The following is a 10443-nucleotide window of genomic DNA, read 5'->3' as shown; positions in this document are numbered from 1 at the left end:
GCAATTCTCCTGCCTCAGCCTCCCGAGTAGCTGGGATTGCAGGTGCCTGCCACCATGCCCAGCTAATTTTTGTATTTTTAGTAGAGACGAGGTTTCACCATGTTGGCCAGGCTGGTCTTGAATTCCCAACCTCGTGATCTGCCCACCTCAGCCTCCCAAAGTTTTTTTGTTTTTTTAAGATCACAACTGAATTTGTTCAGAATGGCTCCACAGACATAACTCAAAACAGGGTATGTCATGATCTGTACTCTGTACAACTGAAAACAAGGTATTGCCTTTCAAAGCCTCAAATGTTAGACATCTTCCTAATGCTCTTAGGGGTTATGAAATGCATTCTTTCTTTTTAGCAGATTTAAATATCTCGGTTGACTGCAGCTTCGATCATGGGATCTGTGACTGGAAACAGGATAGAGAAGATGATTTTGACTGGAATCCTGCTGATCGAGATAATGGTATTTATATTTGACAATTTCATGTTCTGCAATATGGTGAAGAGATAGAAGGCCCTCCGTGAGTGACAGGTTGTTATTCCCATTACTCATCAGAGCAGGGTTGTTTTTCATTTTTGGAAACTTTTAGACCTTCCGAGCTCTCCCTTGATAGATGACTAACTTGGTCCAGCATATATTCTCCTACTTAATCCCTCTCCCACACACCTGCCTCCACAAAGGCTATGGGAGCAAACCTCTTCCATATTCACTCTCCTTCTGCTGAGAGAGAGATGTTGAGATTTGTATAAAGTTTGGGAGAGTTAGGGAAAAGGTAGAAAGAAGTGGTTTCTTCTTCCCAGTTTACCAGCCATGGCATCTCATAGTTTTTGTTTTGTTTTGTTTTCATGGGGGAAATAAATCTTGAAAGGAAATATGACCTCTACCTAAAATTGGTGTTTTAGTAGAGTGGCCCCTCAAAGCATGAAAACCATAATGAACATCAAGTCAATGACCTGAACTCCTGAACTGAGCTTTCCCTTCTGTTTGTTGCTTGAGGATTTCTTTTGAGCCACCTGTCCTTGAATTTTTCTCAATCTTATCTGTGAGCTGTGGATTTTCCACCCTTCCCATTGCCTACTTAAACACTATTGATGGACCCTAACTATCCCCTTAGTGTTTGCCTTGCAGATCCCATTTAGAGCACAAATTGAATCTCTGTCTCCCGAAGACTGACTATATAATTAAAGAAAACTGTTACACCTTCAGGGACTCCAGTTACTTATCAATCAAATTATTTCTTTGGGGATGTATAGGCTCAGCCCTCAGTTAAAAGATCCTTCTTTTAGATCCTTCCTCTAGACTAATTCCTCCCCAACAGCTTTCCTTTCATGCCCTCACATGCAATCAGAAAACCTAGATATCCCAACAAGAATTCCTTTTTGAACTTGGGGTTAGGGGAGAGGGGATACATCTCACACAGCAGTTGTGTGAATGGGACTTTTACTAAAGATTCAGTGTAAGCAAAGGGCAAATTCAACCAGGCTGAAAACCCCATATCACTGGAAAAGCTATCTTGTTGATAACTAACCTGAGTTTCTCTTTTCTTCCATGATGGCATCTCTAAATTTATGTCTACCAGAGCTATATCGTATTGGGAGCCCATAGGTTATTCCGGGACCTCCACAGCTGATATAGGGTTATGTTAAGTCTTACGTTGAGTCTTCTGTCCATGGGAAGTTCCCTATTTACAAACACTCAATTCACAAATAACTCTAGAGTTTTCAGCTTCTGCATCATTCAAATCATACCCCTGCTCCTCCTGCACCTCCATTGGATCTCTAGGTGAGTTCTTCATTCCCTCTGTACAGCTAAATATGAAAAAATAACATGGCCAAGGCAGGAGGATTACTTGAGCCCAGGAGTTTGAGACCAGCCTGGGCAACATAGAGGGATACCGTCGTTACAAAAAATTGAAAAAATAGGCTGGGCGCGGTGGCTCATGTATGTAATCCCAGCACTTTGGGAGCACTTTGGGAGGCCAAGGCAGGTGGATTACCTGAGGTCAGGAGTTCAAGACCAGCCTGGCTAACATGGTGAAACCCTGTCTCTACTAAAAATACAAAAATTAGCCAGGCGTGGTGCTGAGTGCCTGTAATCCCAGCTACTCAGGAGGCTGAGGCAGGAGAATCGCTTGAACCCGGGAGACAGAGGTTGCAGTGAGCTGAGATTGCACCATTGCACTCCAGCCTGGGCAACAGAGCAAGACTCCATCTCCAAATAAATAAATAAATAATAAAAAAATAAAAACCAAAAAAATGAAAAAGAAAAAATTAGCCAGGTGTGGCGGCATACACCTGTGATCCCAGCTACTCAGGAGGCTGAGGTGGAAGGATCACTTGGGCCCAGGCATTTGAGGCTATAATGAGCTATAATGGCACCCCTGCACTCTAGCCTGGGTGACAGAGTGAGACCCTACCTCAAAAAAAAAAAAAAAAAAAAAGAAAAGAAAGAAGAAAAAGAAAAGAAAAGAGACATGAATTAGTTAGCATTGTTAGAGGGATAAAACCACAAAGACAGCTCAAAGTGGGCCTTATCTGGGAGAGAAAGGGAAACCTGCCACAGTAGGTGACAGAAGAAAGAGCATAGCTGAAAGAGATGCCAGATAAAGTATAGGATGCCTATATTTCAGACAGACAATTAATACATTTTAGTATGTCTTGGACATGTAGTTTATCTGAAACTCAAACTCCACTGGGCATCCTGTATTTTTATTTGCTAAATCTGGATACCCTACTAGCTGGGGAAGAAGACCAGTTTCTGGATGCATTGAAAACTAAGGCAATGTCAGCCTGGGTCCTGCAAGTATCTCCGATTTGTAGTAGCAGAAGACTACCCATTCCCCAATGTCTTCTTCCTGGCTTTCATAGAAATTTTTCCTTCTTATCAACTTCTTCAGACCCTACTCTTTGGGAGTTTTTGCCCAAGTTCATCAAAGCCACAACCTGAAGATTGGAGATGAGCAAAAGTCCACTACACCACAGGTTAAAAGATACTTAGAAGATTTGCAGGATTTGGAGGAGAGTGTTCCTGTCATCCTAAATCAGAAATTGGAGTGATATGTTACACATGGTAGTTGAGCTCCACGAAACCACTAGTACAGGTGCAGATGTGTTTTGGATTAAACGCCACACTCTGGACCCACTTAAGGAGCTGATCATCTTACATGTCATTGACTCAGTGGGGAAATGCATTCTAAGTTTTATGTCACCAAAATGGAAATGAAATTATGGAACACAAGTTCTCCATCAACTGCAGATTACCCGCAGTGCTAAAGGATCATTTAATTAGATTCTTACCTCATATCTGCTACTACGAAGCTTTGTGAATGCAAAAAAATTCCTCGGTTTCTCTATCCATCAGTTTGCTTGACTATATAACAAAAGATATCAATTGTGTGATCCCTAAAATCCATTTTAGCATGAAACTTTTGTTCCTATGTTCAAAGTGAAGAGGACTTCAGCTTTCCCTATAGGAGACTGTTCACTTTTTATAGCTTTTTTATACATTAAAGCCAAACTCCTTACAATTGCCTCACTAATTGTGCATTTTTTCCCTTCTCTTAAAGCTATTGGCTACTATATGGCAGTTCCGGCCTCGGCAGGTCACAAGAAAGACATTGGCCGGTTGAAACTTCTCCTCCCTGACCTGCAGCCCCAAAGCAACTTCTGTTTGCTCTTTGGTTACCGGCTGGCCGGAGATAAAGTCGGAAAACTTCGAGTGTTTGTGAAAAACAGTAACAATGCCCTGGCATGGGAGGAGACCACGAGTGAGGATGAAAAGTGGAAGACAGGGAAAATTCAGTTGTATCAAGGAACTGATGCTACCAAAAGCGTAAGTGGGAAAAAAATGATTAAACTCAGTATTTGCATTCTTTTGCAATGATTTAACAGATGAAACAAAACATGTACTGAAGTATGTAGGCATTAGGGATACAACGATAAGACTTTTTCCCTACACTTAAAGAATACTTTCTGGAGCTGAATAGGCAAGGTGATTAATTGGCACAACTCATGGATACTTATCTGGCATATGCATATCACGTTCTATGGAAATAACCTGTTTGTCAGGCTCCTCTCACCAACATCCTTCCAAATCAGGCTATACATTCCATAGTATGTAAAAGAATGTCATGCTCATTCATTCTATGCCCAGAACTTACCACAATTAATGGCAGCTAGAAGGTGATTTTTTTTTAATGTTTTTTAAACTGAACTGAGAGAGTGGCTATTGTCAGGGTCCCCAGGACCACCCTTAGGTTCAGTGATTCCCTAAAAGGACTCACACAGAAGTCAGAAAAGCTGTTATATTCACAAGTACAGTTTGTATAGATTAAAATCAGTAAAGGGAAAAGACACATAGGGTAGAATCCAGGAGAGACCAGGCAGGGGCTTGCAGTTTTTGTCTCCCAGTAGAGTCATACGGGCAGCTATTAATTCTCCCAGCAACAAGCATGATGACACTCACAAAGTATTGCCCACCAGGGAAGCTCACCCAAACTTTTGTGTCCAAGGATTTTGTTGGGGGTCAGTCTGCCCATGTGATCACCTGCGTAGCTGACTTTAGTTATCTAGTCTCCAGCCTCTCTAGTGGTCAAGTTGATACCATGTGACTCAAGGCACCCACCATAAGTCACATGGTTACCATAAACTATCTGGCATGGTCCAAGACCTCAGGTAAACAAAGGCACTCTTAATCAAAGAGGCTATTACAAGGGCTTAGAGGTTATCTCCTAAGAACCAGTCAAGGGTCAAACCTTTCTTTGGAATGTGTAGGGTTTGGACAACCCAGACCTACTGAGTTAATCTTTTATTGCACAGTGGGTTTAATAAAGGAAAAGGAAACAGAGTTTTAAGAGAAAGTTGGTCAAGTGGATGAAACCCTGAGAAAGAACAAACAGAATAAAAATGGCAAAGAGTCTATTGAGTTTGACCCATCAGGAGGTGGCTAGTGACCTTTGCAAGAGTTCTTTCTTTGGAGGGGAAGGGTCAACGGTCACACTTCAGAAAGATGAAAAGGGAAGGGATCAGAGCCTGGAGGCAGCCACTGTGGACGTTATAAAGAGTTTGGTCAACACTTTGGGAGGCCGAGGCAGGCAGATCACCTGAGGTTGGGAGTTCAAGACCAGCCTGACCAACATGGAGAAACCCTGTCTCTACTAAAAATACAAAATTAGCCAGGTGTGGTGGTGCATGCCTGTAATCCCAGCTACTCAGGAGGCCGAGTCAGGAGAATCACTTGAACCCAGGAGGCGGAGGTTGCAGTGAGCTGAGATCACGCCATTGCACTCCAGCCTTGGCAACAAGAGTGAAACCCCATCTCAAACAACAACAACAAACAAACAAACAAACAAATAAAAAGTTTGGTCAAGGTGGGAAGGAAAAAGGGTGAAAGCTAGAAAAAGGTACATGAAGCGGTGATAATAGGAAGAACAATTAGTAGATCCATGTATTAGGATTCCATTTATACTTTGCTTATAAAAGATGACTAATGCAAATTTAACATCTTTTCATTTACATGTCATACTTTAATTAAAGCAGAACATCTTATTTAAAATATATCATAAGACATGACTATAAATAAAAGTATATGTTGGGTACCAGTTAATGAATTTCCTAACCACTCTTCCCCTCTGTGGTAAAAGCAGCCAGTGCTTGTTTAGGAATGATACATGCATTAATTTTTTGAGTTTATTCTTATAGCAATACATTTACAGCAATACAAATCCAATCCACGTGTTTTTCTTGTTGTGTTTGCGGCATGGTCTGGGGACTGTGGCACTGAGCCGTGCTATATATGGATTATATCCCCTGCTGGAGAATTGAAACATGCCTCTGCACAGCATTCATAATTACTTTCATGTTGACTGAATTCATGTGATGGAGAATATTTTTTATATAACATGGTAGCTTACAGGGAGGGTATACTATCAAAACAGTGACTTTTTTTTAAATGCACATTTCTGTAGACATGCCCCCAAAGAGCCTGGCCAGCAATCACACTGGAACACAGCAGTGCTTTCATAAGAGGCATTCTCAGACCCAGGCATCTGTTCCCTGAATTCTTCAGTTCTAGGGGAAATCTTGATGGGGGGATATTGAAGGGTAAGGAAGCTGACTAATCCAGACTAAAGAATATATTCCAGTTTAGCAATGTCATATTGGCTGTGGACAGTTGTAACAGATGTGACTCTTGCTGCATAAACTTGGGTATACAAGGTAAGTCACATTGCTTTCTCGAAATCAAACTATTTCTGAATCCAAAACCCCATCCCATTAGGCTGGGGGGAAATTCAATCTTGGCTTTCCTCATTCAGGGTTGGGTTAGGGGCCCCCTCCCTAGAGTAGCCTGTGCTTTTGAAAGGCTAAAAGTGGTCCAGACATTAAGAAGGGGGCAGCACATCTTTACTTCATCATGAGGGCCATGGATACCCACATCTTCTGCACATATGTGGCCCTTGAAGTCACTCGTCTCTTCAACTTCCATGCCAGGCCCAGACACAGAAACCTTTACAGGGGTTGGAACCTTGTTGCTGAGAATCTAGCCTCAATGGGAACATCAGGCAACCATTTTCTGCCCACGGCTGTGCCAGGGAGATGCAGTGGTGCAGCATCCTAGTCCTGGAGAATCTCATGGCTCCCCTGACCACTTCTCCTTTTAACCTTCTACCTTCAGCCACAGTCTCAGAAAGTTAAGCTTGTGGGTAACAAACATCAGGAAAGGGACTGTCTTCCAGAAAAGTCTGCTTTTGATTGTTATATCCCAAATCTCCTTGATAAAAAAGAACATTAAAATCCTGCCTAATTTTGGGGGGAACAGAGGAGGTAAAAATATAGTGAAAAACACAAAATTAGTATGTCAATTAATTATCCTGACATTTATTTCTAGTTATCCAGGGGTTATCAGTCAGGGGTCTTAGTGTTGGAAAAGCCACCATATGCCAAGATATAGACATAACCACCCTCATTATCCCACCCATTGCAGCTGCTGTGAGGGGTCTGCTGTTTGGCTCACCCCTACCTTTTAAAAAAAGTTCCTTTGGGCGCAAAAGGAACATCTTTCTGAAAGCAGTTCCCTCCTGAGACTAGAGGAAAAAGAAACTTCTTTACCCAGTTACGCTATCACTGGCTGCTTAGTAATAACTTGTTTCCAATAGTTCTCAAGAAAATGCACTCAGATTGAGAGCAAAAGAGAGCAGCCCAGGTAGTGAGCAGTCATAGACCCTTGTCATCTCCATTTGTTCCCTGAGGTTTCTCCTCTTTGGAGAACCGGAGAAAACTGGATACGGTGATGACAGCAAGCCTAAAGTTGCTTCATTTCTGAAAACTATTCTGTAATTCTTTATTAAGCAAAAAAGAGATGGTGCTGGGGATAGTGAATAATTGCATGATGGCATTGTGTGAGCATGATTCTTAAAGGATCTTTCTTTAAAATGCCAATTTATACAAGTTTGAATTTATATAAGTTTGAACTTAAAAAGTTTAGAAATGACTAAAGGAAATTACTTTATTGAAAATAAGTAAAGATTCATAATCATACTACAGTAACATGAGTGCTTTTATACTTCACATTTTACTTTGCACGTGAATGTATATTTTTATTTATCTGTAACTGCAGTATACGTAGGCTATTGTTGAATTTCGTTTTGATAGGCTATATGTGTGTGTTATTTTAAAGAATAACATGTTCCAAATTATTCTTTTCCCTCTAAAATATTTGTTCCAGGGTAACTTTAGTCATCTTTGAAACAGGATCATTTTGTTGTCCTCTAAATCTGCTTATTTCAGATACTGAGAATTGTAGAAACCCTCTAGGCCTAGTCCCCTCTTTATGGGAGGCATGGGAGACATACTTCTCTTTAGAGTGAATGTTACTGGATAGGTGCTCCATAAATTGTAGCTATTATTATTTTCATAATTATTGAATTTAACAAGTATTTCTAGTGTTTTATCTGATTATAAAATTAACATGAACTTTTTTTTTTAATTACAATATTGAAGAAACTTACGTTCATTCAGGCCAGGTACAGTGGCTCATGCCTGTAATTCTAGCACTTTGGGAGGCCTAGGTGGGTGGGTCACTTGAGGAATTAGAGACCAGCTTGGCCAACATGGTGAAACCCTGGCTCTACTAAAAATTTTAAAAAATTAAAAATTAAAAGAATTAAAAATTTAAAAATTAAAAAAATTAGCCGGGTATGGTGGCACATGTCCATAATCCCAGCTACTCAGAGGTTGAGGCACAAGAATCACTTGAGCCTGGATGGCAGAGGTTGCAGTGAGCTGAGATTGTGTCACTGCACTCCAGCCTGGGTGACAGAGCAAGACTCTGTCTCCAAAAAAATATAAATATAAATATAAATAAATAAAACCTTCATTCAGCAAATATTGATTTTAATTATATTTTTTGAAAACATGTTTGGATAAATGAATGAATATAGTCACTGTATATCCTTAATTTGGTAAATGAGTCCCCTGTAATTTGTGTCCAATTTGAAGATGACTTTTTTTAGTATTTATCCTCTGTTCTCTCTATATCGAAATTTCTAAACTATAAAGAAGTTTGTTTCTCTTTTGATTAATAAATTTATTAGACAAAAGTGATTATAGCGTATTATGAAATATTTTCAACACATGAAAACAACATTCCAGATAATCTCCAAATACATTAACCAATATTTTAAGAAAAATAATTACACTCTTATAAACTACCAAAATCTAAATATATCAAAATAATTCCCTTTTGACTGTATAGTGTTTTTTTTGTTGTTGCTTTTTTTTTTGAGTCGGAGTCTCACTCTGTCGCCCAGGCTGGAGTGCAGTGGCGTGATCTTGGCTCACTGCAAGCTCTGCCTCCTGGGTTCATGCCATTCTCCTGCCTCAGCCTCCTGAGTAGCTGGGACTACAGGTGCCCGCCACCACGCCCGGCTAATTTGTTTGTATTTTTAGTAGAGATGGGGTTTCTCCGTGTGTTAGCCAGGATGATCTCGATCTCCTGACCTCGTGATCTGCCCACCTCGGCCTCCCAAAGTGCTGGGATTACAGGCGTGAGCCACAGTGCCCGGCCTTGACTGTATAGTTTTTTATTAGATGTTCAAGGGGAATATTAAGTTTCTTCTAACTTGGTTTTTGTAAAGAAAACCATTTTTTAATTTTTGTTTTGCTTTTCTTTTAAATGGGAATTCCAAAATTTCCTTTTCCTCCCAGCTTTATAGGGTTTTTCAGAATCCATGTGGGCTTTGCTATGACCTTGTTTTCACCAAATGTAGTTCTCTCAGTGCAGACACCTGACATCTAAAAAATAATCTATTACTGTATATTCAATGTCGAAGCCGGTTTCTATGCAATAGGGACACAAGTTAATAGTTATTAAATAGCTTGATTATAACATCGTTTTGAACAGTTTGAAGTAATTTTTTTATTCTCTCTTCATTATTAGATCGTTTTTGAAGCAGAACGTGGCAAGGGCAAAACCGGTGAAATCGCAGTGGATGGCGTCTTGCTTGTTTCAGGCTTATGTCCAGATAGCCTTTTATCTGTGGATGACTGAATGTTACTGTCTTTATATTTGACTTTGTATGTCAGTTCCCTGGTTTTTTTAATATTGAATCATAGGACCTCTGGCATTTTAGAATTACTAGCTGAAAAATTATAATGTACCAACAGAAATATTATTATAAGATGCCTTTCTTGTATAAGATATGCCAATATTTGCTTTAAATATAGTATCACTGTATCTCCTCACTCATTTCTGAATCTTTCCACATTATATTATAAAATATGGAACTGTTAGTTTATCTCCCCTCCCCAGTATATCTGATTTGTATACGTAAGTTGATGAGCTTCTCTCTACAACATTTCTAGAAAACAGAAATAAAAGCACAGAGAAATGTTTAACTCTTTGACTCTTATGATACTTCTTGGAAACTATGACATCAAAGATAGACTTTTGCCTAAGTGGCTTAGCTGGATCTTTCATAGCCAAGCTTGTATATTTAAATTCTTTGTAATAATAATATCCAAATTATCATCTTGTGTCATGGTTTAATTTGTCTAAGTAAGAAAATATGTTTTTGATTCTGTGTTTACTTACGTAAATGATTATTTGCTTTTCTGAAAAATGTACTTTTTATTCTTTTCACTATTACTTCATATTCTTTAAAGGTACTTTCTATTTTGGGAAAATATGACTGTTTTATTAGGCCTTATAACTACAAAGCAGATTCACATATATTGGGGTTTTTGTTTGTTTTTTATTTTTTAGAAATGAAGTCTTGCTATGTTGCCCAGTTTGGTCTTGAACTCCTGGCCTCAAGCGATCCTCCCATCTTAGCCTCCCAAAGTGCTGGGATTACATGAGTGAGCCGCCGCTCCCAGCCAGCATATATTGTTGAGCTCAAAGCCTCAGAGAACTACCTACAACTAAATGAGCAGGTAGCAGGACTCAAAGAATCATG

At 39.7% G+C, this 10443-nt stretch overlaps 1 protein-coding gene across 3 annotated transcripts in view; it reads left to right on the top strand.

Annotated features, from left to right (window-relative positions):
• EGFL6 (EGF-like-domain, multiple 6) overlaps nucleotides 1-10016 on the top strand; it is a 71721-nt gene extending 61705 nt beyond the window's left edge. For 2 of the 3 annotated variants that reach the window (XM_011994844.1, XM_011994846.1), the window contains 3 exons: nucleotides 348-452; nucleotides 3556-3821; nucleotides 9426-10016. In XM_011994844.1, coding sequence (XP_011850234.1) covers nucleotides 348-452; nucleotides 3556-3821; nucleotides 9426-9536 — 482 coding nt within the window. In that variant the 3' untranslated portion in view covers nucleotides 9537-10016. The remainder of the gene's footprint in view (nucleotides 1-347; nucleotides 453-3555; nucleotides 3822-9425) is intronic. The other variant, XM_011994845.1, reaches the window with a different exon arrangement.
• Nucleotides 10017-10443: the final 427 nt, after the last annotated feature.

The sequence above is a fragment of the Mandrillus leucophaeus genome, unplaced genomic scaffold, assembly GCF_000951045.1.
Source record: "Mandrillus leucophaeus isolate KB7577 unplaced genomic scaffold, Mleu.le_1.0 Scaffold462, whole genome shotgun sequence".
In the NCBI taxonomy this organism is placed as follows: Eukaryota; Metazoa; Chordata; class Mammalia; order Primates; family Cercopithecidae; genus Mandrillus; species Mandrillus leucophaeus.
The sequence above is the reverse complement of the archived record's forward strand: the minus strand, read 5'-3'. Positions and strand labels throughout refer to the sequence as shown.